General features: G+C 48.2%; 1 protein-coding gene across 1 annotated transcript; it reads left to right on the forward strand.

Annotated features, from left to right (window-relative positions):
* Positions 1-1338: 1338 nt before the first annotated feature.
* WNT11 (Wnt family member 11) lies at positions 1339-27233 on the forward strand. The gene is given in 7 exon segments (XM_075725775.1): positions 1339-1478; positions 1480-1536; positions 5044-5162; positions 14442-14677; positions 15436-15713; positions 17130-17422; positions 27059-27233. Coding segments are annotated over 7 exon segments (1224 nt in total). The 5' UTR covers positions 1339-1412.

The raw sequence follows: 27233 nt of genomic DNA on the forward strand, positions 1-27233 counted from the left end.
CCTTTCCCTTCCCTTTCCCTTTCCCTTCCCTTTCCCTTCCCTTTCCCTTCCCTTTCCCTTCCCTTTCCCTTCCCTTTCCCTTCCCTTTCCCTTCCCTTTCCTTTCCCTTTCCTTTCCCTTTCCTTTCCCTTTCCTTTCCCTTTCCTTTCCCTTTCCTTTCCCTTTCCTTTCCCTTTCCTTTCCCTTTCCTTTCCCTTTCCTTTCCCTTTCCTTTCCCTTTCCTTTCCTTTCCTTTCCTTTCCTTTCCTTTCCTTTCCTTTCCTTTCCTTTCCTTTCCTTTCCTTTCCTTTCCTTTCCTTTCCTCTTTTTTTATTTCCCTTTTTCTTTTCCTTTTCCTTTCTCTTTTCTCTTTTTCTTTTTAATTTTCTTTTTCCTTTTCTTGTCCTAGCAGGCAATCATCAAACCTCCATCCCCAATACTGGCGTGAAAGCAAAAAAAAAAAAAAAAAAAAAAAATCACATCTCAACATCTGAACTTTCCGCTGATTAAAGAAAGATCAAAGAAAAAGAGGTTGTGAAACCTGAAGGCTGGCAGCAGGACTCAGTGAGGCAGGACATGTGCTCGTAGCCCGCGTCAGGACTGCCGGGCAGTGATTTCTGAGCCTCGCAGGAGAAGGAAATCCACCTGACAGCCCCGTGCATGAAAAGTATCTTTGTCCTTTAATTGGCAAGTCGATGGCGCAGCCCAGCAAGCGCTAATCACCCTCTGGAGAGGTAACGTTTAAAAGTTTCCGGTGAAAACACGACCTCGCTATTTTTGTTGCTAATCATTAACCACTCATTAGAATAACGCCCTTAACAGTTGCGGCACCGAGTCCCGCCCGCTCCCTGCCATCCCCGGGGGGGCCGGGGCCGGGCACCCTCCGCCCTGTCCCGGTTTCCCCCCACCCAAATCCGGCCCCGGGGCAGAGCCCTGCGATCCCCGCGGAGCCCTGCGTGTCCCCGGGGAAGGTGCGGGGGTGTCCCGGGAAGGAGGGTGGATGTCCCTGGGAGGGAAAGGGGGTGTCCCCGGGAAGGAGAGGGGTGTCCCTGGGAAGGAGGGGGGTGTCCCTGGGAAGGAGGGGGGTGTCCCCGGGAAGGAGGGAGGGTGCCCCAGGAAGGAGGGGGTGTCCCGGGGAAGGAGAGGGGGTGTCCCGGGAAAGGAGAGGGGGTGTCCCGGGGAAGGAGGGGGGGGTGTCCTGGGGAAGGAGGGGGGGTGTCCCCGGGAAGGAGGGGGGGTGTCCTGGGGAAGGAGGGGGGTGTCCCCTTGAAGGAGGGGGTGTCCCCTTGAAGGAGGGGGTGTCCCGGGGAAGGAAGGGGGGATGCTCCCGGGGCCGGGGGGGTGCCTCACCGTGCGCGGAGCCCCACGGAGCCCCGGCCCTGCCCGCGAGGGGATGCGCGGGGCGCGGAGCGCTCCTCGCGGAGCCCTTTGTTATGCTAATCCGGGCTGACATCACGCCGCATATCAAAGCCGAGGGGGCCGCATATAAGGCGGCTCCGCGGGGCCGCCCCGCCAGAGCAGCCCCGGCCCCGCCGCGCCCGCGCAGCCCGGGCAGAGGTAAGCGGGGACCGGGGAGGGGGGGACCGGGGGAGCTGCGAGCCGCTGCCCGGAGCTGCGGGAGGCGGCAGTGCCCCCGCTGGAGCCCCCCCAAAAGGCTGAAGGTGCTGGGGTGGCCAAGAGCAGGGAGAGGGGAGAGCCGGGGGTATGCAGGGAGAGAGGAGGCTGCAAGGGAGAGGGGAGAGCTGGGGGGATTCAGGGAGAGAGGAGGCTGCAAGGGAGACAGGAGACCCAGGGGGATGCAGGGTGAGGGGAAGCTGCAAGGGAGAGGGGAGACCTGGGGGGATTCAGGGAGAGGGAAGGTTTGGAGGCTGCAAGGGAGAGGGGAGACCCGGGGGGATGCAGGGAGAGAGGAGGCTTGCAGGTTGCAAGGGAGAAGGGAGACCCAGGGGGATGCAGGCAGAGGGGAGATCCGTGGGATGCAGGGAGAGAGGAGGCTGCAAAGGAGAGGGGAGACCCGGAGGGATGCAAGGAGAGGAGGCTTGGAAGCTGTAAAGGAGAGGGGAGACCCGGGGGGATGCAGGGAGAGGGGAGATACAAGGGGTGCGGGGAGAGAGGAGATTCAGAGGCTGCATTAGAGACCTGAGACCCAGTGGGGTGCAGGAGAGAGGGGGCACCCAAGGGCTGCAAGGGACAAGGAGACCCAGAGGGTGTAGAGAGACCTGAGACAGATGTGCTGCAGGGGGGGAGCAGAGACCCAAGAGCTGCAAGGGAGACTGGACACTCCGGGGGCTGAAGGGGAGAGGGGAGATGGAGAAGGGTACAGGGTCACCTACGATTCGGGGGTTGCAAGGGAGAGGGGAGACTCGGGGCTGCAAGTGTGAAGGGAGATGCAGGGGGCTGCGACAGAGAGAGGAGCCGGGTAGGCTGCAGAGTAGCGGGGACACCCAGGGGTTGCGATGGAGAAGGGAGGCACAGAGAGCTGGAAGAGAGAGGGGAGACCAGGGAGCTGCAAGCGAAATGAGAGGCTGCGTGGAGAGGGGATACCTGGGGGCTGCAAGCAGCCCCACCACCCTCCCATTGCCTGTCCCTGCTCCCCATCCTCACTGCAGGTCATTTGGGGATGCACTACCCCTAAAGCAGGCGACTGTGCTCCCAGGGAGACCCGCAGCCTGGCAGCGGGGTCAGGTGGATGTCTTTCCTTCTTGGGTGGGAAAGCTGGAAAAATGTGAGAGGGATACTCACACGTTTATATATAGTTCATACTGCCTGTTCCCATCACCGGGACTGGACTCTGGGGCGTGTTGGAGGGGGGCATTTTCTGCGTGCAAGAGTGGGGCTGGCTGCAAACAGCCTCGGGTGAAGGGAAAAGAGAGTTTTGAATTAAAAACGGCTCCGGTTTTTAGGAGTCCGCAGGCCACTTGCTGCTGGTTTGATCAGTGACCCAGAGCTCTCCAGAGCTGTAAACATCACGTCTGCCCCAAAGAGTGTCCCTCCCTCCCTTCCCCTTGCAAATTCCTCTTGCAAACGTAACCTGTGCTGGACTGAGTGGAAAAAGGCATTATTACCTCCCCAAATAACAGGGGTGTGATTGCAGGCCAAGCTTGCAGCTCTTGGGGTGGGGATGGGGGGCTTAAATAATTTCTATTCCTCCCTCAGAGGCGGAGGGGGGAACCCCAAACTGTGACTTTTTCAAGGCAGGGAGCAAAGCAGAGGATGGTGTTGGCTGGTCAGGGTTAGCGAGAGAGTTTTAGACCATCTGAGACATTTTACACCCGACTCTTGTGTTGTTCAATGGTTCACAGGAGGGAGATAAGGGGTCTGAAATATCTAAATGGACACTAAAAGGCATGGGCAGGATTAAGGGTTGAAGGTTTCCAGTGTGTTCATGGAAGGGTGGGAAGAAAAGAGTTTCCAGATGAAAAGATACAGAAATACCCTGAAACAAGAAGTATGCCTGGATGCTCGTGGGAGCACTGCCTTCAAGGGACACATCAAACCCAAATCCAAGTGGGCATTAAAGAAAAACAACCCATGGCAATGAAATTCTGCCTCCCTTGTAGTCAGTCGGAGTTTTGTCTCGGACTTCAAGGGAGCTGGGAACTCGCCCCTAGAGGTTATTAAAATCCTTTATAATAACAGCACTTCTCTAGTAACCCTTTACACTAGGCACTGGAGTTGGGATAGCCAAAAAGCAGCCTGAGTGGAAAAATACACTGCAGATGGCAGAGAAAACACCCAGAAATATTCCTTCCCCACTGACTCAATTGCTCCCCAAAAGGGGGTATTGGGGCAGAAAGCTCCCGCTGGGACAAATCCAGAGCTGGAGGTCAGGTGGGATGTGCTTTTCCCAGGGTAAGGGGTTCCCAAAGCGATGCCGACTGCTCCAGCAGTTCCTGGTCCCATCCCAAACCCTTCTGAGAGGGGAGGGCGCGGGGGGATGCATGGTCACGGCTTGGGGATGCCAGCGTGCCATGCGATGGGCTGTGAGACTCCAGAGGTGCAATGTGACGGGCAGGTTTCTCTGTTTATTTTATTATTGGCTTTCTCATGGGGTGGGAAACCACCGCAAAGACCACAAAGAGCAGCCCGGAGCTGTGTCTGAAGTGAATAACTGAAGGGAAACCCATTTACTGCTATTAATACCGCTGCTAAAATAAGCAAGCCGTGCCCCGGAGGCAGAGAGGACCCCTCTAAGAATTTAAGTCCTGCACCTGGTTTGTTTATTTGTTTGGACTGAAGAAGAGGAAAAACAACAAAAAAAGGGGGGGATCCTTGAGAGCTTTTGTCTCCTCCTGGCTGCTCCCCGGAGACAGAAATGTGATTTTATGTTTACGAAGTTGCAGCCCTTTCCGTGAGCTCCAGGTGCCCGAGGACTTGGAAGAAGTGAGAGGCAGAGTTAATGAGGTGAGAAGGAAAGCAGAAGGGAAAGAGCAAAACACATTTGTTGTAACAGATCAGACCGAAACATCTGCAGGGCATGGGCACCTGCGTGAAGTTGGGAAATGCAGTTTTTATAATTTGTCTTCTCTGAAGAAAAAGAAGGGGGGAAAAAAGAGAAATCTGGAGAGGAGGAAGGGAGAGAGGAATAGCTGAAGATTTGGGCAGATCTAAAGATTTTTTTTTTTTTTCCCCCCTTCTTCCAGAGCAGTTACACAAACCTTTTGGAGAGGGGGGGGGAAAAAAATGAAGCAACGAATGAAGTCTTGCCATGTGCAGGGTTAAATGGAAACACACAATCAGACCATAACTCAGAGTGTAATTCAAGCCATACGGTTTGTCTGTCTGTTGACTCGAAAGGTTGTATCAAGGCTTGGCGAGGGAGGGGGCTCAGAGGGGATAATCCGAACTTTTTCATGATTCATAAACCACTCCTTTGCAATTTGGATAATAGATCTCTCGCGCGCGACAACCCGCTAAACTTTAGAGTTAACCGTAGCTCGTGCTCTTTCTTTCTCTCCTTTCAGGTTGTTCATCTCCAAGGAGGAGCAACACCCAAACTGCAGGGAAATACGTTGTGCAGAAAATTAGGAAGACTCCTTTTTTTTTTTTTTTTCTTTGGAGAAGCTGATTTCCTTTGGCAAGTGGGGGACGGTGGAGAAAATGAAGCCGAGTCCACTATTTTTCTTAGCTGGTTTTCTGTCTTTGATTCTGCAGACGGGGATTTGCTATGGGATAAAATGGATGTAAGTACCTGGCTATCTTTATGCATTTTTAAAGTCTTTGTAGGCATTGCTGGTCTGTTACCCATTTTGCAACTGCTATTTGAAGCACACTGTAAAGCCATTTAAAGAGCAGCAAAGGCTGCATTTCTCTGGGCATTCTTTGATTTCAAGTGTGTGTACTAGGGGCTTGTGCTAACAATATGTCTCCATCTTCTTTCCAAAATATGCATGATTTAGGCTCGCTTTTTCTTCTCCTCATTGATACCAAAGGAAAGGCACACACTTGAACGCTCACATGAGCCACTTAATGAAGTTTCTAGCGTTAGCTCCTGCCACACTGGGAAACTCTCCCACCGGGACCGCTGGTCGTGCTGAGTAGGAGCTGAGAGCAGTAGGGACGGCAGCTAAGATAATGCCGCCAATCTCCAACCACAGGGGATGCTTGACAGATAACAAGTTTTTTTTGTGGACCTTTTAACCTTTGGCTTTTGCGAAGGGTGTTAAAAATGAGGCGGGGGTGGGGGGAAGGAAGGAGGGTGAAGAAATACCAGGGAGTGTGGTCAAGTCTGGATCGAGTTTCCTCGGAGGTAATGTCACTGCAAACAAAGTGAAAACATCACTATCTCATTTCTTGGCTTAAGCAAGCAATCAATTAGTTGCTTACTGCAAAATAAACAAACAAGCCCCTCCAACACCCATCTGGTTTCACATCCTTGATGAGTGATCTGTCTTTTCTACTCAGGTTTGGAGCTGTGCACAAAATAAATAAGGGGATGGGGGCTGGCCTCGAACATCTTCCGTAAAAGAAAAGGCACAACAAAATGCAATGCCAGGAAGAGTCTGCTGTGTAGGGTATAGTGTGTTGAGGTGAGGATCTTGAGGTTAGGTGGGAAATTGAGACAAGAGGCTCCTGTTTTGTTCCTCCTTCTGTGCTATATCTAATTCCTATTCCATTGTCCCAGTCGTTGTCGTTTGAGGCTCTCCCCATGCCACCTTTTATAAAGGCTCTCTTAACTTCGGACATCTTCAAGTTAGATGTCTTGTTGAAGCCAGTGTTTTCACTGCCCTGCAGGCAGTCAGGGGGGATAGGGTCTTCCAGATTGGGGATTCACCCTCTCCAAAGAGAGACGTCCAACACAAATGCCAAGAGATGTTCTCTGGAGATGCCATGGGCTGTAGGGAACTGGTTGAGACCACACATCCGCCTTTTACATGCATAAAGAGAAGCAGGGTGAATCCTTCCATAGGGTGTTTAAATGCATATGGTCAGGTGGGAGGAATAGTAACCTACTCTGGGGCATCTTTCATTTGCTGTCTCCATACCCTAAGGACCGCCTTGGAAGTAGAGGAGAGTCAGGATCTGATTTCCTCTTCACCGTCTTGGCTTTACACCTCACAGCAGTCACCACAGCTAAATTAGATAGCCCACCTATTTCTGCCAGCTTCCTTGAGTATTTAGGCTTTCAGCTCTGCATATACCCAGCACCTTGCACAAAGGTGGGCATCTCCTCTCTGCAGGACATTTAGCAACATGCCCATGGGCTGGCAGAGCCTGGACTCATTTGCAAGCTTTATTTCTATGCAGCACAGAACTAAAGCTGTTATGTGGCACCCTGATTCAGCAGGGTGCTTATGTACAGACCCATAACGGAGCGGAGGGGCTTGCTTATATGCTTGGCGTTAAGGTCCTGCTTAAGCAAGGTGCTAAATCCAGAGAGAAGGGCCTGGGTTCCTCTGAAGGGTAGGGGTGAGATGAGCTTCAGAGGGAACCTGATAGCACGTTGACAAACCATAGACACGAAAAAAGGCTGGAAGGCAGGGCAAGGTCCCTAATAGCTTTGCTGGCAAAAGCAGCCTTTTGGCGGGTAAGTGGTTAAGCTGCGAGGTTTGCTTTTGGGGATGGGGTGGGGGGGAGGTAGCTGGGGGAAAGACGCTGTTGCCGCTCCTCCCCTTCCCAGCAGACTGTATCGCCCCTATCGAAAAGCGAGTGGGGAAGATGAAAGCTGGGATTAAAGTGGCATTTGAAGCATGAACTGCATCCAGATGTGTCACCGGGGCTCCCCCCCACACCTGTTTAAAACCTGGCAGAGACCTACGCTCCCTGTCCCAGGGCACTTTGCGCAACTGGGATGCTGCCAGCTGGGATTTCAGAAAATTATGTTTAGGGTTTTTTTTTTTCATCTGCAGTTTCTCCTCCCTTCCCCACCCTTGTTTTTCTGTGGAAACACAGGCTATTTTTTCCCCCTCTCCCCATCACTCTCTTTGCCCCGCTGCAGCAGTGCTGCCATCCTTGGGGCTGGGGGACCATCCCTGGAAATCGCATGGATAAAGTCTTGGTGAACGGAGATCGATGCTACCGAATACCAAGTAATACCTCAGAGCTGCAATCCCAGCCCCGGACTCGTGCGCTGGGAGCTATAGAACCAAAACCTGCTCCTTCCCTCTCATGCTTGTGAATGGAGAGGGGGGGAAAAAAACCGGATGGGATGATGAGGGAGGGAAGTGCCAGGAGATGTTTTCAGTCGTGGGCTTGTCTCAGCGGTCTGCTCACTGCGCTGTTGTTGTAGGCACAGTGCCAGAGGCGAGCTTCAAAGAGGATTTGGGAGGGGAGGGGGAAGATAAGGAGGTGGGTTTTGCCAGCCTGGTGGGCTGGGTTTGGAAGCCTGAGGAAGAGGGAGAGACTGATATGAAAGGTGATAGGAAATTCAATTTTGATTCAGCGTGTGATGTAATTGCAGGGGGAGGGGGAGAAGAAAAACATTTTTCAGCCGTTTAGGACTTCCCTGTAATACGAATATCCCCTGTAAATTAGTAAAAGCGGGGAGAAGGTAAAAGGGAGCTATTTGTTTTATTTTATTTGGCTTATTTTTATGAGTTCTGTGGTCCAGATCCCCAGCTGTTGTAAATCAGCACTGTGCCCTTCTCTGCCGTGGCTGTGTGCACTGCCGAGCATCCAGCGCAGTGCATGGATGGTCAGCATCTTGCAAACCTGCTCTTGCTGCTAGAGAAACTTCATATTTTGACCTCTTCCATCCGAGCTCCAGAGAGCTGCTCAGGTGTAAAGTCTGCGTATGGACAGATCTTTGCAGGATCAGGGCTGCTGTGGAGAAGCAGCCTCTCCGTTCAATGCATGAGCCCCTGAATCATTTTTGCACACTGCTTTTTTTCAAACACTTTTCCATCCTTAGAGCAGGGTTTTTTTTCCATTGCTTTGTGGTCCTCAGTGCTTGTTTTGTGTCACAGCGGCTGGGGAGGTGAGACAGCCATTGGTTTCAATGGGAGATGTCTTAGGGCCAATGCATGTAGGAACTCTTATCGCCTTACCCATAGAATCATAGAATCGTTTAGGTTGGAAAAGACCTTTAAGATCATCCAGTCCAACCATGAACCTAACACTACCAAGTCCACCACTAAACCAATTAAGGGTAGAGTAATAATTAATTACCCACCTCCTTTTGCACCCCCTTTAGCTTTCCTAGGAGGTTGTGGGTTTGGCCAAGCAGGTTGCTGAAGCAACTTGTTTGGGTAGAGCTGAAAAACAGATGAGCACTAGAGGGAGCTGTGGCCAGATGTGCATGCCACAGAGGTCTGCAGATGTTGGGATGTCCAGGCACAGAGTGGCTTTTGAGGCAACTTGTGCCTCCCCGGGGGCTGGCATCTCCTCTGTCCAGGTGCCAAGCACAGGCTGGACTGTCCCTCTGTATTGAGAGTCACCTTCAACACAAGAGTAGTTGTAAAGAAGCCAAATGCAGCAAGTGGGGTTTTTTGCTTGGCTTGCAGGATCAGCCCATGACTGCAAGTGGTGGCATTAGGAATCCCATCATTTTGAGGTGGAGCTTGGTCACTTTGGGAAGTGCCTGCCTGTCCCTGCTGTAGTGGCCTGGACATGCCCCATGCCCTCTGGAGCCATCTCTAGCTGAGCACCATTCCCAGCTATGAGGTCAGCTTTGCTGCACAATTCCCATGGCTAAATCACAGCCCTTCAGGAGCAAAAGGTGGCTCAGCCATGCATTTCAGTGAACCCGGGAAGTTCCCTGGCTCACTGACCTCGAGCAGCACCACAGCCTTTCTGCAGCCAGCAGAAAGCAGGGGAGAAAATGGAAAGATTTTGTGCTTCCTGGCAGCTCCTGCTTCTCTCCTTCAGCTGGGGCGGGAGCTGGGACATCGGGGCATGGGCGCCTGTGAGGAGACCGTCTGCCTGGCAAGGGGGCTGCTAGATGAGCTGCTGTGAAAGGACTGCAGGACGGGGACGGTGGGAGGGGAGCAGGCTGGGGCGAGGAAGCGGGGGGGACACAACGGTTTTGAAGTTTGCTCTTCGCTCCATAGGCAGCTTGGGAAAACTTGACAAAGCTCCACGGCCTTCCTCAGTGCTCGGTGAGCCAACTCACTGCTGGCATTGACTTCAGTCGAGCTTGGGCTGGAAGTCAATGGCCTTGTGCCCACTACTGCCAGTGCTGGATTTGGCACCGTATCTGAAAGCAGCTCTTATTTTAAGCTTTTACTTCAGGGTTGGGTTTTTTCCCCCCACTCCTCTCCTTCTTCCTCCTCTTTATTTAATTTTTTCTTTTTTTTGAATATATAAATCCTACTTCTCTGTTTTGAAAAGGCTTTGCAGAACCACTGAAAGCATTTACCAGGGGACATGGTGGCTTTCCCAGCACTTGTGGTCCCCAGGCCAGGACTGATGCAGGGCAGGGTGGCAGGGGCATGGTCTGCCTCTGACTACCATGAGCTTAGACAAGGTTATTGTAATAGTCTTATGAGCGTCTTCCAGTTGAAAACCTGAGAAAACAAGGCTCCTGCAGATAAAAAACCTTCAAGGAGATCGAATGCAAAAATCCCCCAATCACTGCCTCTCTTTATGAAAGTTTACCACACACTTCACTCCCCATAGCCATGTAATTTTGTCTAAATCTTTTTGTTTCATCCAAATCCCTGGAAGATTAAGGGGTTTAAGAATAGGCATAAAAATGAGAGTGCCTTCTACAGAAAGCAAAGCAGACAATTTGGAGCAGAAGCTCACAGTTTCACCAACAGTCCCTTTGTGAGACCTTCTTGGGTCACCTCACACAGGGAATGATGGGCAGATGCCCTCCAGAGAGAGCCCACATCAGAAAAAGAGGAGACCCTTCCACCCTTTAAGGATGTTTTAAAGGGCATCAATGCTGCACCATTCAATTCCAGGAGTTTTTCTCCTTTTGCCTTGACCAGGAGCAGTGTCCTATGCACAGTGGTCCTTGTAAACCAAATCATGTATGGCTTTCATTGATGTCTGCTCAGATCTGAAGGTGCTTCTCCCAAGCTGCTGCTCCTATGAATAGTCTTCTCATGGAGCCCAGACCTGCAGGAATGGGCCCATACCTCTCAAAGGACCTAACACTGTAGAGCATTCATGTTTTCAAATGAATTTATTAACTGCCTGAGATAATTAAAAGAGTAAACGAAAGTCATGATCCATCCATGCATCATATTTCCTCTGTAATTACGTTTATGGTTTTCTGTCAGTATCCATAACTTCAATTGAAAGCCCTGCTATGCTATATATAAAGCAGGAGATGTTTGGTTTGGGGCCTGTTTATTTAAAGGGATGGGTCACATATGTATATTTTTTTTAAAAAAACAACTACCCCTCAGTTGTCCTCAGCTTTCTGGAGAGCGAAGGGTGGGGCAGGAGAGAGGAGAGCACGGTGTTAGCAGGAGGATATGGTGAAAAGCAGCATTTTATGGGATGGCAGCAGGTAAAATCCCTACATGCTGCTTCTTGGGTGAAGGGTGGGAGTCCAAAGAAAGATGTTTATCAGAGATTTTTTTACCAGATTGAGGACTAAAGGTTGTTCTTCCCTGAGGGCTGCTTTATTCAGGCTGGCTGTTCCCAGTGCTGGTGGTCAATGGAGACTGGGTGGAGATGGGATTAGAGACCCACCACCAAATTCCCACCATGCACAAGATTCTTCTGGGGGAAGGTGATTTCCTTTCCACTGCCGCACAAATGGGCTTTGTTCCCCAACAATGTCCTTTGCAGGCAATGGGCATCCCTCCCTGGTGCTGCCAGAATGTGGGGAGCAGGGAGTGTTGGTGCCTTTCCATGGGGAGGGTTTAAAGTGACAAGGGGTGGAGAAGACATTTCCAAATGTAGGACAGAGACTGAGCAAACCTGAGCTGTCAGGGCATGGACTAGATGACCTAATAGGCCTCTCACATTCCTGATCTGTGATTTATAAATGCACTTTTTGGTCTCGGTGAGCAACTCCAGTAACTGTGAGTTTTCTTTTCCATCTCCATTACCCTTTACTTTTTCCTCCCGACGCTTGGAGATGTTTCCAATTATAGGTTCTCACAAGCAAAGGCATGAAGTTCAGGCCTGGGAGATGTTCAGAAAACACCTTCCTGCGTCTTGCATTTTTTTCTTGGCGGGCTCCCTGGAGCTCAGCTCATTCGACGAGAAACAGCCATTGCTGCCATTTACTGAGTTCTCCCCAATGGGGCCACGGTCCTTCCTCTCTTGACTGTCTGGCAGATATTTTTCCCTCTTCCATGAAGCAAATTTCTTTCTTGTTGCATTATAAGTCTGCTTCTCTAATGGTGATCATTTCAGGCCATCTGTAATAGCATGATCTTGTTGTATCACATCGCCTTTTTTCACAATAGGGATGAGTTTCAGTCTGAATTCAGCTCTCATCCCAACTTGAAGGTGGTTATTTATGCTGTTCCTGACTTGTCTGTGATGGTGAGATGCAGGTGCCTCAATGTAGGCTTCCACATTCTTTAAAGATGCCAAAGAACTCTATACAGGATTAGAAAATGTGGTGCAGGACCTAGGAGGTATATGCATCCTTCTGGAGGGCCAGGTGAAACATCCCAAGGCCTCTAAAGTGTCACTTGGCACCTCTGATTAGAAAAATGAGCTGGTGCCCCATAGTACAGCATCTCTCAGAGACCTGGAGCATTCCTCATTTGCCTGAAGCTCAGGCTGTGAAGCTCTCTCATTTCATCTGCCTCACCCTGCCTGCTTATTCTGCTGCTGGGACGTACTGTGCTGGAGTATTTATCATCTTTACTCTATTAGTGACGAGTTGCTTTGGCCTCTTGCCTGATTTGCATTTCAGCCCATTCCTGAGAGTTGCTGATAGGCTTTCTGGGATAAGTTTTCACAGGTTTCTGATGCCAAGTGCTAGGGGTTGGACTCATCTCACCCAGCTCTGTGCTTATACAGTCCAGATGTCTGCGTCCAAGCTCGGTACCCGGGTTCCCTCTATAGCCAGAGCAGAAAATGAGCGCTTCTAGGGCATGAATCATCTTATCCTACTGTTGATCTTAAAAGCACATCAGGCTAATTACTCCCTAGACGTGGCTTTTTCTTTCCATGGGCTGAAGAAGGACCCTGAAGGACTAGCATGTACCTACACACTATCTACTACCTCCCCACTGTAGAGGTTTGCAGTCAACTGATATTCATACTGTTCCAAGCCTCTGCCTTCAAGGGAGTGATATATCTGAGATACGTGAGCATCCAGAATATCACCAACAGGTTTTGTCTCCACCAGCTCAGGTACTGCACTGGTTCACATCCAAGGCAGGATGAGTTGCCTTCTGGAGGTGCCCCTCTCCAGACAGGGAGAGTTGCATGAGCAACAGTGTGCAAGGGACTGAGATGAACTACAGGGTAGAATTTCTGACAATTAAATACTCCACTTTTTCCTTTCCCTTGAAGTTCACTGGCCAAAACTTCTGTTTGCTGTATATTTAATGGACCTCTTTAAATATATCTATGATGTATATATTTACATAGCTAGCAGAGTGGTGGTTTCCCTTCCAAGTTTGCCACTGATTATCTAGTGCCAGAAATGCCAAACTCCAGCCGCCTGGGAATTTTTCAGTGCAGACATACTCAGCCCTAGCAAGGATCATAGCTTTTCCCTGCTCGAAGAGCGGTTGGGGTTAGCAGTTATATGCAGCTGAGAGCGAGCTCCAACATACACAGCAGCTGGTTCAAGACAGACTTGAGGGAGCTGGTGGAACATAGACGTGTTTTCCTGAAAACGGAGATCAGAGCTAATACCCCCGATCTTGGTTAGGACTCAATTTTATCTCTGTTTCCATCTCATTTAACTTCTGAAGGACGTGGATGTTACAGTAATAAAGTGAAATGCACCCAGAAATGTGTCTGCTAATAAGCCAAACTAACCAAGATGGGTTAGGATGAAACTGAAAGGCAACACATTTAACAAGGAGAGAAGGAAATATGTGTTAAGGCAGTTGTGTTGCCAGGATCAGATGCCAGTTACTGATGCAGCCAACTAGAAAGTTGTTTTATGGGAATGAATAACATTTACGACTGCCCTAAGCAGGTCATAAAGATACAAAGAGAGTTACACACCAGGCTTCTGCTGATCGCTGTGGGTGCTTGGGGAAGAAGAGCACAGCCCTGTATGACGCATGGCAGCATTTGCATTTTTTCTTTTTTACCTGGAAACGTTGGCAATTGCACACTAGAGAACCAATGGGGTCTTTGGGGTTACCATGGTTTCTTCCATGGTAACATACGTGCTGGTGCTAGCGGATCCCTTCTCAGTTTTGACCATGGTACTCTCTCTGCACATACTCTCACCGTGCTTCTGCACTATGTTTTTGTAGACTAGAGAAACAGACTTATCTACATGCAACGGTGAAGGAATTGGTGCCCCTGGTGTTAACTCTAAGGGAAAGCATCTGTTTTGCAAACTTGGTGGCTTTTCCCTAGGCCTTGCAGGGGATTTTCTCTATAATTAATTACATGACATTTAGCATAATCCTTAGAGAGTGTGTGAGACAGATGCTGAATGCAAAACACTGATAACACCAACTTCACTTTTTTTTTCCTGAATACCACAGTCTTGGAAGATCCAGCTTTCTGTTATCATGGAACTGATGGGTCATTTTTCACTCTGTTGGGAGGTCCATCCCCTTCATTCTTCAGCAAAAAACCTTCCCATAAGGATTTACACATTCAGTCAACTTGGCATATACCCCGGGAGCTTTGTCCAGTCTCCCCTAGATGATGGAGAGGAATGTGCACTCTAGAGGGTGTTTCTTCCCACCTTCCTTAAACACCTACTCTGCATGAGATAAATCACTCTTCATAGCTGCCCATCTTTCTCAGCAGCTTGAACTAGGCACCTATTTACAGGTAGCTAAAATTAAGTCAGATGAACACAGGGCAAAGCATTCACTGGACTGGAGATAGCGGAGAAATCAATATTGACCTGAAGATTAACTTTTTTGCAGGTTTTAATACCTTTTTGCATGTGCTTGTCTCCTCAGAGCTCTGTCCAAGACTCCTTCGGCTTTGGCCCTGAATCAAACCCAGCACTGCAAGCAGCTTGAAGGCTTGGTGGTTTCCCAGGTGCAGCTGTGCCGCAGCAACCTGGAGCTAATGCAGACCATCATCCAGGCAGCACGGGAAGTGATAAAGACCTGCCGTAAAACTTTCTCAGACATGCGGTGGAACTGCTCTTCCATTGAGCTGGCTCCTAACTACCTGCTGGACTTAGAGAGAGGTAAACAGCACTGGTGGCTCAGCCGGGGACATGAGTGAGTAGAGTCAGCCAGCATGTGTGTATGTGTGCTGGGGCTGGGAAGGCTCTTGCTACCAGGTGGGGCGTGGAGGGACTACATAGCCTAGCTGTCCTGTTCTCTGAGACCATGTTCATTGTTATGGTGCCAGTCATGCCCAGGACCTCTCAAGTCCAAGACCTGGCCTCCCACAGCTCTTACAAAGCATGCCACCAATCTGGTCTTCTCATCTCATTAGGAGTCATGGTGCACTTGCTCACGGCCATGGAGCTGCTGTTCAGTGCATGCAGACTTGTCAAGCAGCACACACTATGTGTGAGGCTGCACAGTCAGCTTTTGTGGGTCAGAGCATCCTTGCATGCTCGTGCTGCAGCTCTGTGGCCTCCCACCACCTCCTGCAGCTCCATGCATGCCAGCTCCATGACCTGCCTGCAATCAGCATCCAGCACAGGGGCAAAAGGAGGCAGGAGAGTCCATGGGGGGGCTTCTTCATGTGCTCCAAGAGCAGATCACACCATGATGGACAAGTTGCATAAGTCCATGTGCCTCCTTGCCCTGCTGGGATGTTGCCCTGTGTTGAAGAGCTCACTTAGATGTGCCCCAAGCTGGTGCTGCCATGGGAGGTCTCAGCTGCAGTGAGCTGGTGTGTTTGCTGCTCTGTGGGGCACAGATTGTGTGGGTCTATTTTTAGGGAATCTTTAATTGTCCCAAGAGGCTAAGCTGGAGTTCTTGTCTCTTCCAGGCACAAGGGAGTCAGCATTTGTGTATGCCCTTTCTGCTGCTGCCATCAGCCACACCATTGCCAGAGCCTGCACCACCGGGGACCTCCCTGGCTGTTCCTGTGGTCCCATCCCAGGTGAGACACCTGGACCTGGGTATCGATGGGGAGGATGTGCAGACAACCTCAACTATGGTCTTATCATGGGGTCCAAATTTTCAGATGCTCCCATGAAGATGAAAAAATCAGGATCACAAGCCAATAAACTGATGCATCTGCACAACAGTGAAGTAGGGAGACAGGTAACAAATCCACGAGAGTTATTGTAATTGTACAATCATCTGTAGTGGTCGGTCGCTCGGTGAGGTTCAGTGTCTCTATCGGCTAGCGAAAGGAGCAGGTTTCTCCCAGATTGCTCTGAACTCCTTTGGCCTGCTGAAGGCTATGGCTATATAACTCATGCTGGGACTCAGGAGGTCCTGAATGATGTTATCAGCCCTATATAACCGTGGGTGGGATGTCTCATTGCCACCCTTTCCACAGCCAAGGATGGCTCTGGCTTGCTTACCCCAAGAGGTGCGGTGGGGATGGGTCCCGTCGTGCTCTGCCAAGGGCGTTGCACAGGCAAAGTGCTGTTTAAGCATGGAGGATTATCATCTGCCAGACGCATCCAGCAGCAGCTGCCTCCCAGCCATCTCTGCAGCCAGGAGGGCCAATTTTTCCTTTTCAAACTGTTTCACTAGTGATTATTCCCATATCTGGCAGAAGCCGCTTTTAACAGCTTGCATCTAGTGGAGGGATAATGCTTACCATGCGCAGAGTTTGGTGTGCACCGAGGTGCAAATCCCCATCGCAGCCCTCCATGCAGCTAGAGAAATGGGTGGGGGACTGTAAAGCTGACCCCTGCACCCACCTCTGTGGCTGCAGTGGTTCCTGAGGCTGGTCCTACCACACAGCATAGTTCTTCCAGGGCTGACTGCTTGGGTGCTGGAGCAGATAAAACTTGGAGCGTGTTGAGCTCACTGGCAGCTGCCTCTGTAGCTACAGGCTGAACTCACCTTTGCAGAGCACAACCATGCTGAACTTGCCTCCCCTGGGTGCTTTTCTCTACCATTCCCCCTCTGTCTGTTTTTTTTTATTTTTTGTAACAGCTTGAGTTTTTGTTTTAATTGCAATGAGCAGATTTTTGTTTGGGACATAGTGTTGCCATGGCTGGTGCATTCATCCCTTCCTGGCAGCATCCTGCCATGTCCTATAGAAATAAGACTAGTGCAGAACCAAAGTAAAAGGCTCTTTTGGTCCCATGACCAGCAGAAAGACAGGGTGAGGGTGCCCTGAATTTGTCAGAGCCTTGACATCTCTGTTACCCAAAGCTGCTGGAGGCAGAAATGGATGTTAATTATTTTCAGCTCCTTAGGAATTTAGAGGGTGGAAATGCAACCCTATGTAGATATCTGATCGAAATTCAAAATATTCTTCTGTCTGTTGGCTGCAAAGGTGCCTTGGTGAAAGTAGTCCTGGGCTGATAATGGTCACCAAGGAGCTGTGGGATCTCATTCCCTTTGCACAGTAGCTACTCTAGAGTGACTGTGCAGAAATCAGAGCAGCAGTCCTTTTCTATACCAGTCCCTGCTAAGAAAGTGCCTTCTTTAGCAAGCTTGTGGGATGTTTGGAGGTAAGAGAAGGGCATTTCCTAACTCCTGCATTCCTTTTTGCAGGTCTTGAAAGCCTCTCTTGAAATGAAATGTAAGTGCCATGGAGTTTCTGGGTCATGCTCTATCAAGACCTGTTGGAAAGGCCTTCAAGAGCTGCGAGACATTGCATTGGACCTCAAAAACAAGTATTTATCAGCCACCAAGGTCGTTCACCGGCCCATGGGCACGCGCAAATACCTTGTGCCAAAGGATATTGATATCAGGCCCGTTAAAGAGACAGAGCTGATTTACCTGCAGAGCTCGCCCGATTTCTGCATGAAGAACGAGAAAGTGGGGTCACACGGGACCCAGGACAGGTGAGGGTTTCTGCAGCAGGTGCTGACTGCACTCTGAGCCCCAAAGAGGGAAGCGGAAGAGGGAAATGTGTGAATAAGAGGCAAATAATTGGGGAGGTAGTACATGCATGCAGGTAAAGGACATCTCTAACATACGGTATGGTCTACAGATGCCCAAGGCTATTAGTGGTGGCTGTGGCCAAGACAAAGCTGCAGACACCTTTTGCGTTACACAGGCAGGCACAAGATACCTTTTGAAATCCCCTAAGCCGCTTACCTCTGCAGGAACTTGCAATGATCAAGCAGCTGTTTTTTACTGTGTCGAGTGTCTCTAAGTCATTTCTTGCAGACATTGCTAATGTGATGAGTTGTTATGCTACTTTAACGCTCCTCTAAGTAGGCAATTTTTAGGATTTTTCTTCCACTGCATTTTAAAAATCCAAGTGTGTTTGTATTGCTTATGTCTCTGCAGAGGCTTCATCCCATTAATATTTGTGATTTAAGGTCGTCATACCCAAACCTCCACTGGGCACAGTGCTGTCCCTTTCACAGGCAGCAGACACAGCTGTCTCTTCCCAGGACCTGTTTAATTCCCTCCAAGACTAACCAATTCCATGTTTCAGCAGTCTGAGCATCTCTAGTTGGGCAGCAGACCCTTTAGCAGCCAAATAATTGTGTATTTCCAGAATTCTGCAGAATTTCCAGATTTTTTATTGATGGCTGCAATGGCTGGATTTCAAGCTGTCTCATTAGTTGCTATCTGCTGGTTTGGCTTTCTTCAGATAGTTCTCATAATTCTTCTTTGCTCTTTGCATTACTTTGTGGTGGAGACTCAGTCAAGTTGCAAGATGCGTGCTTCTGCCCTTTTGTGGGGTATCTTCATTTTAACTCTTGTTGGACATAGTGGTCTTTCCATTGTGTATTGAGAAGTTCAATGGAGTGAAGGTTTTACTGTGACAGAAGTGAAGTAAATGACCTAAATGCAGAAAAGATACATCCTCTTTGGGTACCTTTGATTCATACGAAGTATTTCATGAGGGGACTTTAGAAGATATCCTTTGGCGATGGCCGTTTAATCTGTAACCACAACTCTGTAGACAACATATCAGCATTTAACTGGTGGAGCTGATCAGTAGATGACAACAGTTGAGTGAGACAAGTGTGTCCTTTTTGTCCTGTGATTTTTTGTGGCAGCTACAGTTTTGTATCCTCTATTAGGACCAAAACCAATGGTTGGACTGCTCTACAACAGTGTTTATCTGACAGCTTTGTAGTGGGAACAGCAAGCTGTGGTGTTCATCCCTGGCCCAGCAGTTGAGCAGTAATTAGCAAGTGAAGATGTTTATGGGTCACTGAGGATTGTAGGGAAAAAGCATGCGTTGAAACTGGTTTCTGAGGGAAAATGTCATTTGAGTGGAAGTGATGTTTTTGTGGATTTGTATGGATTTTGACAAATTTTTGTCTTGAAAAAGACCTCTTTGTTTTGTCATTATGTTTTACAATGAAAAAATTGTGGAGGTTATTTGGAGATTAGTTTTATAGGAATTGCATGAAATCAACAGGTTGTGTCAAAACCAACCTGAATTCACTACAGATTTGCCAAGTAAAACATTTTCCATGGGCTGAAATCCTTTTAAGGGGGAGGGAGGCATGACTACTTCTTCATCTAATTTCATTTTACAGCAGATTTTGCCTTTTTATCCCAGCTAAGGATGAAAAATATGTCAAGGTCTTGAATGATTTTTTTTTCTTCCAAGGATAGGAAAATGCGTATTGCAGGCGTCCGTTTATCCCAAGCTGGGCGACAGCAGTGATTGTGAGCCTGCCAGGCGAGGGTCCACGGGAAGTGAGATTGAGTGAGGATTTAGAGGACCGAGATATTAAGGCAGGAGGGGATGACTTTCAAAAGGAACCTGTCAAGAAATACTCCTTATTCTTGGATGTACAAGATGATGATGGCTGTGGGAGGGGAGGAGGGCGAGATAGGCCCATGTTGAGCTGCAGGCATCTCTTGGGCCAAGTTTTAAGGTCATGTGTAATTACACTCATTTTCATCGCAATCCATCTGCCAGCTCTTGAGAAGATGCTTGGTGTCTCAAAATTGGCATGTGTAACACAAGCCACAGCAGCCCCTTTTCTGCATTAAATTAGCAGAGGAAATAAGTGTAAAATGCACACAATGTGTTTGCAGATCGATCTGTTCTTCACGGGGGAAGTGGATAAAAGGAGGGGAGCTTCCCTAATCTCCTCCTCCCATGGACGCTTTTTTCCTTTCTCAATTTTTCTCTCATGGAGAGGACATCTAAATGTATTTTAAATGTGGTGGCTCTGTTCCAGACAGCCGTGGGGCTGCAGAGATAGCAGCTAATGACAGGGATGAGGGAGAAGGAACACAAAAGGGATGCTTTTAGAGAGGGCAGGGAAAAATGTCGTTCATGCTTACTCTGCAAAGATGTAAAAACACTCACATGGAAATAGCCCAAACAGGTCTTTATTTTATGTCAAGTCCCGGAGGCATCTTAATATTTTATCCTTGTGTACATCAAAATTTTCTGGGGGGAGATCCCGCTGTTTCCTACTAGGCTAATTTTTAAGCTTTTTTATGGAAAATGCAATCTAAAAGGGATTTTTCGTGGTGGTCCCTCAGTTCATTTTTTCTCTTCTTTTCTTCCACCACCTGCCTATTCCCTCTTTGGCCTTTTTCTGGCCAGGAACACGGGTGCAGGGATCAGCCCACGGGATGTTACAGTGCAGACCTCTCTCACTACGCTCCAAAAAAAACCTTGATCTGGACAGCTTCAGCAGCTTTCCAGCCATGCTTTCTGCCTCAAAAGGGGTGCAGAGAGGAGAGGACCCCATTAAAAACCCCTTTTCCTGTTACTGGATTAAAAAATTCAGTTTGCTGCATTTTCATTACAAAAAATGAGTAGTTTTACATTATATGGAGAAAAAGTCCTTTCCCTACTCCCCACTCCCCCAGATCTGGTGCTCACTCATAGCACACTGGAAGCAGGACAGAGGTTGATGGCTCCGTTGCAACACCTTGGATGTATTTGGTTTCAGTGTATGCTGTAGGGAACAATCCTGCACCAGCAGGTGGGTGGAAGGGATAATCTAATCGGTGACTTCCATAATTAGCCTCACATTATGCAGACTTATTGTGTGTTTTTCAGGCAGGAAAGGGAGTTGGATTACCTTGTAGTGGAACTGCGTGAAAATCCACTCAGAAAACGTGCTCCCGGTTACTCAAAAGCCTTTCAGAGCTCTTTGGTGAAAGGGTTTCAAAGCCTTCTTCAGAACAAGCCTGAAATGTTTTCTAAGACACCTTGGCCTTTCTTAGTTTGTTGAAATCAGAAATGGTTTGGAAATCTGCATGCCTCCAAGTGCTTGGGGTGTATCCAGATTTCAGAGTCAGGGAGCTGAACCCAAACCTGAGATTTGAAGCCTCTTTGAAGTGCTCAAAATTTGATTAAGGAGCTGAGTTTTGCAACTGGTGTCCAAGGCTCCTGCAAACAAGCTTGCTGCAACAGCAGCCCTCATCGACTCCAGCCAATCTCCATGTACTTGTATGCTACCACCACACTTTAATAGCCAATAAAAAATGGTCTGGGGAAAAAAATCTAAAGAAGCTGATCTGTGGAGCAGCAAGTGGATTGTACAACTTTCAATACAACAAATTAACCACTGGGAAAAAATGTATATATTCCCATTTCAGAGCTTTCTTGGACAAAAGCACTCTATAGCTCATCTTTTAACAAGGTAGTTCAGTTTCTCCTGCCTGAAAAATTCCTTATCAACTTTGAATAAATGATAAATAATAGCACATTATAAAATTGAGATCTCTTTTGTGAGAAAAGAAGCAAAAGTATTAACCTTCTTTATCAGTAGGGTGCAATGTATCATATTTCAAAGGCTGTTTAAGGTCCCTTAAGGAATCCAAGGAAAAGAAAATTCTGCCTTGCATGCAAAAGCCTCCAGCCCCTGAAGCCTTGCAGAGATAACTGTTTATTACTGATCTTTCCCAGAGCAGTCTTGGAGCCAAGCGAACACTGCTTCCTCACTACTGAAGATGGGAAGGAGCTCTCTTACACCGCAGAAATCGGGCTGCAACATTGCGCTGCAGCTAAGCTGGGTTGATCAGCCACCACTCCTTAGCTGACTCACTTTGGCAATGAATGTGGCCATTCTTTGGTCGTTGCTCCTTGCTCATGTGTTCGTTCTCTTCTGCAATATAAAATATTAGTCTTAAGTGTCTCCCAAGGTGTCTTAGGCTGGTATGGTTTCTTAGATAGGAACATGCATGAAGTTAGCTGAGCATGCATCTGCTGCTCAGTGGTGACTGCAAAGACTTACTGGTTGGTGGTTGCCTCTTTGGCATCTTGGTGATCCCAGCAGCAGGGCTGATCAAATGCTGCAAAGAAAGGACGCAGTGGTTTTCAGTGTTCAATGGCAGCCCTTGCTACCACTTGTTTCCTGCCACCCTGAAAATATGCTTTGCATTGCATGATTATGTGGGCAATGAAAATTCTTGGCAGAAACACTGATATTTAGATGGGGAAGAGTGGTAGTTATGGGTAGACAACAGCATTTGGTGTTTGTTACAGCCTCTTTTAGTTTCTGTCATTCAGTGAGGGCACAAGAAGCAATACGATGAACTTTGGCTTTGAGTAGTTTATAACGTGCATGATGATTTAGTAATTTTTGGAACTGTTATCAGGTGTGCCACCCTTTTTTCATGGGATTCAACAAATGATGAATAACAAATAGCAAATAATTCTTCTGTGAGTGTCCCAGAAGTTTAAACTGGAGGAAAGTCAGAAAAACGGTAGCTTTCTGTTCCTCCCACCTGCAGTGTTATTTCTACTTTCCCAGGGCAATGCGCTTGTAGCTGGTGCCCATTGCGGTAGCTGGGTCAGCTGTGCTTTTTGGGGCTTTTTCGCAGTTAACCCCTGGGGAATTTGAATCCTTCCCACTTTGAGATTTGACCATAAAGTTTTCCTGAACACATTTGTGAATAATAAATTTATTGGTGGAAAGAGTAATTTTGCACAGTAAAATTGCAGTGGATAGTGAATTCAGGGGATAAAAAATTACAGCCAGCTCTCCTAAACATATTTAGTCCCTCTGCATCAAAACAGAGTTGGAGTTAGGGAACACTGGGGCTAGGAATAACTTTCCGTGGAGCCTGATCTTTTTAGGAGCAAGACTGAACTGAGACCACCTAGGCTGTTATTGGGAGATGCTTGTCTACTCTGGTCTTAAAAACAGTTCCCTAAACAACTTGTTAGAGGGTTTTACTATCCTCAGAGTTATGTTTTTCTTAATCTGAATTAAAACTAATCATAATCTGAAATCAAACTAATAACTTTTTGTCCTCTTTCCTCAGCATATAAAGAACATTTCTTCTCTCTCCTTTTTGCAATAATCTTTTATAGATGGGAAGACACGTCTTCTTACAAACTTCTGTAAACCAGTTCCTTCATCCTTTTCTACTTTCTGAACTGCTCCTCTGACTCTCCTGGGAACATTCCCACATTTATCTGGATCTTTCTCAAAGTGTGTTGCTTATTTTGCGTTTTAATCCACTCTCGCAAAATGCTCTCAGGTCCTTTTGCCCCAGTGTTATCTACAAATTTTTAAGCTCACTCTCTGCTCTCATTAATGAAAATACAGGCTGGTTCCAGGATCTCCCTTGACATCTCTTCACTGACATGTACTATTGATAACTCTCTTTTGTACAGTTGTTCAGTGTCAGTCTCTAGTCATTCCTTGTGGATGAGAAAGCAATTTAAAAGCAGTTAAGATTCTGCCCTCAAAATCTTGTACAAAGCTGTGCACTTTGATGTCTTTTCAGCAATGTCCATTGTGTTACATACCTCCTGGGGGATTTGAATTATTTTTCTCTTTCTTTCTCTTATATACTGTTGTACGACTTGACATTACCGGAGCAAGGGGCACTAAAGAAATGAATAGGAATTTGATTTAAAAGAGAAGAAATAAATTACTTCTTTACACAGCAGTACTGTCTTCTGGGACTTGTGGCTGCTGGAGTTCATGGAGGCAGGTGGTTTCCCTGAGGTCAGAAAGGGATGAGACAAACCCATGGCCAGGAAGCCCGCAAGGGGATGCTGAGATGTCTAGGCAGGAACATACCTTCTGTCATCCCTAATATAACAGCCCAGGTGCTGGTGGGGTATGAGGGGATGGACTACAGAAAGCAGCCAGATTTGTGTTTTCCCCCCTGAAGAGTATCTCCCACAGTCAGTGCAGAGTAATGGGCCAGACAGGCAGTTGCTGTGACCCGGAATGACTTTTCTTATGTACTCATAAGCAGCTTCCAGTTATCGATAGGACTGATGGAGTCAGGTCCAGGTGGACATCTGGGCCATCCTTGTTATCATCTGTCATTATTGTGGGTGACACAGAACAGAGTGGGCCTCAGTTTGTCTCTCAGATGCCAGCTGGGGCAACCAAAAAATCTGTCCTTGTATCTGCTGATGGGACAGAAGTGAACTGGGCTCCACAATGAAATTGTGTGACATCTCCCCACAGCTTTTGAAATGAAAATCCCCCAGGAGGTAACTGTGAGATGGCTTAGCCTCTCCATCTGGGGGAAAACTCTTAGAAGTGCTGAGATGCCCTTCACTCTCTTTGCCGAGGAGCCGCCCCCATGATGAGGCTGTGCGATGTGCCGCAGTGTTTCTGCAAATGAGGGCTGGAAGGGCGAGATTTTGGACAGGCATATTGAGTGGGATTTGTCCATCCAGCAGGGCTGACCTCCTTCCTTCTTGCATAAAGAAGGAAAAAGCACTGTGACAATGTGAAAGCCTGTCCCTGAGCCAGGACCTTGGCTGGGATTACGGCTGAAGCATCGTTTTTCACTGGTCTTCCAAGTGCTTCTAGAGGTTATGGTGTTGTGTTAAGATGCAATCGCCTGCCTTCGTATTTTCTCTCCGAGGCTTGGGAGGCGGGCATTTCTCTGAGTTGCTGGAATCGTGCTGGACCCAGCCCAAAACAAATGAGATTGAACTTAACCCATCAGCGGGGTGCCTGGTGAGATCGCAGCCGTGGGATCTGAAAGCAGATGCTTGGGGGAAGCTTCTGTGGGTAAACTCTGGTCTTAGGGCTCCTTTGTCTTTCCCCACTTGCTTTTTGTATGTATAGATACATCTGAGAAGCTATCTCTGTTTCAGCTTGTTTCAAGAAAAACAAAGATAATTCACCCAGGCCTACACTTTAAAAAAGAACCCAAAATCTCTGGTTAGTGGCATTGTCAGGAAAGTTTTCTAGAAGCCCGTTTAGGTTCAGGATAGGGTCAAAAGCTTTATTTTCATTTTTCAACCCATTTGTCCACAATGTCCCTATTCCTTTATCCAAAACTGAGGGAAGCTTGGGGATATTTTAACAAGACTTTGGTTTTTTCCTTTCTTTATTCCAGGCTGGGTGGGTTGGGGATAGCTATGGAAAGGTATATTTTTTTTGCAAACTACAGGAGGGGGTGCAAGGAAAGGTAGATTCCCACGTCCCAGTACAGCAGGTGGAAGAATTTTGCTCTCTGTTTGAATGGGGTAAATTTGACTGTTGGATGCTTTGTACATTTGGGGAGTGAATGTCCTCAATGGTGAACTGGAGTCAGAGTGGACCCGTATTCCTTTTCTTGGCCATTTTAATGAGCTCTTGGCACGAGGTGGCATGGATGCACTTCACATCCATCATCCTGCTTCTGCACACTCCCCATCCTCCCTAGGTGAACCTCCGGGCAACAACCTTTCCATCCACCGGTAAAGCTGAGTAATGTTGTCAAATATCCTCCCCTCTTGTCAACATGCCTCTATTTGAACCTTTGCTCAGAATATTTAATGCATTTACTAATACATTTATGAGGAGTCATACAGAGGTTTCCTGGCGGAGGGGCCCCTGCTTGCAGGGGCAATAACAACGCCTTTGGTTCAGCGTTAGGCAAACACACTCAGTTGGGTTGCAGACTTCGGCTTCGGCAGAGGCTTTCAAAGGTTTGTAAATATTTACACACACTCCCGAATGAGGGGGAGCAGGGGGGGCCTTTAAACACTGAACCTGGAGAGGAATGCAAGTCAGAAATAACAAACAGGAGGCCCGTCTGAGTCAGAAAAAAATAAGGGAAGAACAAGAACAAAATCTCAACACCTCATTAATCCCGTAACCTCCTAAAGCATTACCTCATGAGGAATTCCTATAAATCTCATGGATTTGTTTTCATCTATTAATGGAGTCAGCTCAAGAGTCCGGCTCATGCTCCTCTCTCCTTTCCCTGCCTCAAACCAGCCTTAAAGTGTTTCTGTCCAAAATAACAATGCAGAATAAGATTTAGGAGAGATGTCAGCAATTCCCCCCACTCCCCAAACTGCCTGTCTTACAGTAGTTTCAAGACTCCATCAAGTTCACTGCCCCATGGTGTTGGGTGCATCATGAGATCTGAGCACTAGTGTCCAGCCAAGCATCTGACCAAACACGAACACTTTCCCCCTGGGCTATCTTTACAGCTTATGGAGAAATGGCATATCTACAGCATGGTTAATCTCATCCAAAAGTCAATGCCCATTGCACTGTCATGTCCAGTGACCCAGCTTGGAGTATTTTAGGAGAATGAGATAGCTGGTTTTTGAGAATGGCTGGGGATCCATCATCAATGGATCAATGAAAGAGATTCCTCAGTTCATGACTTACTTCTGAAAACCTCAAACCAGCCACTTTCAAGCGGACAAAGCAAGGGAACCCCGCACAATGGCAGACTTATCCTGACGAGTCTGGCTTTAATTAAAAGCAGAAGCAAAACAAGCAGTGAAAGTCTGTGTGATATTTGGCGACTTGTCATCCTACACTGTGCTCCTGCTGTCCTGCCTGCTCCTGGGTCAGGACTCAGGGTGTTATAGGGCCAGCTCCCTGGCTGCTGATGCTGTGCTGGGAGACATTCGGGGGGGACGAAAGTGCAGAGTCCGGCCCTGCTAGTATCAGTTGTGATTTCCCTGATAGGGTCAGGGCTGGCTAGTGGCTGTAACAGCCTGCTTGGGAGCTTTCCCAGCCCAGGATCATTGGCACAGAGCCTGTGCAAATACTCTGTGGCTGCAGGGTTCCTCCTCCATCCTTTTCAGGTTAGGTAGTGTTGGACAAACACCGGTGTTTGTTCTTTAGGGTATCATCTTCTTCCAGCTCCTTTCAGACAGTTTTGGAGCCTGCCTGGGAATACAGATTGCTAAGGACTGTGAGTTTTTGTTTTGGTGGATGTATCACGATAGCTTTTCTTGTGTGCCTGTATGGGAGCTGGGTCTTGCCTGCCCTGGCTGACAGGCAGCCTGAATGCCGCTGAGCCTGAACTGAGAGTCAGAACAGGAGTTTAATGTTATTTTGGGTGTCAGAGCAGGTGACGCAAGTGCAATCCTGGCCATCAGAGCTGGTGATGTGAGTGCAGCCCTGGGCCTCTCCCTGTCTCCCTTGCAGGTGTAGAGGGCTACTTGTCTGGGTGCTCACCTCTGCCATGTGCCTGCTGCAGTTGAGTGCAACCATGCTGGCTTCACCCAGCACCTTGCAGAGCTGTCAGGCCCCAGCACCACCGCAGGACACTGGTTTGGAAAGCCCTACAGGGATTTACGCCCGCTCACTGCGTTTTCTTTCTTCCAGGCAATGCAACAAGACCTCCAATGGGAGCGACAGCTGTGACTTGATGTGCTGCGGCAGAGGCTACAACCCCTACATGGACAAAGTGGTGGAGCGTTGCCACTGCAAGTACCACTGGTGCTGCTATGTGACCTGTAAAAAGTGCGAGAGGACTGTCGAGAGATATGTGTGCAAATGA

The sequence above is a fragment of the Pelecanus crispus genome, chromosome 1 (genome assembly GCF_030463565.1).
Source record: "Pelecanus crispus isolate bPelCri1 chromosome 1, bPelCri1.pri, whole genome shotgun sequence".
In the NCBI taxonomy this organism is placed as follows: domain Eukaryota; kingdom Metazoa; phylum Chordata; class Aves; order Pelecaniformes; family Pelecanidae; genus Pelecanus; species Pelecanus crispus.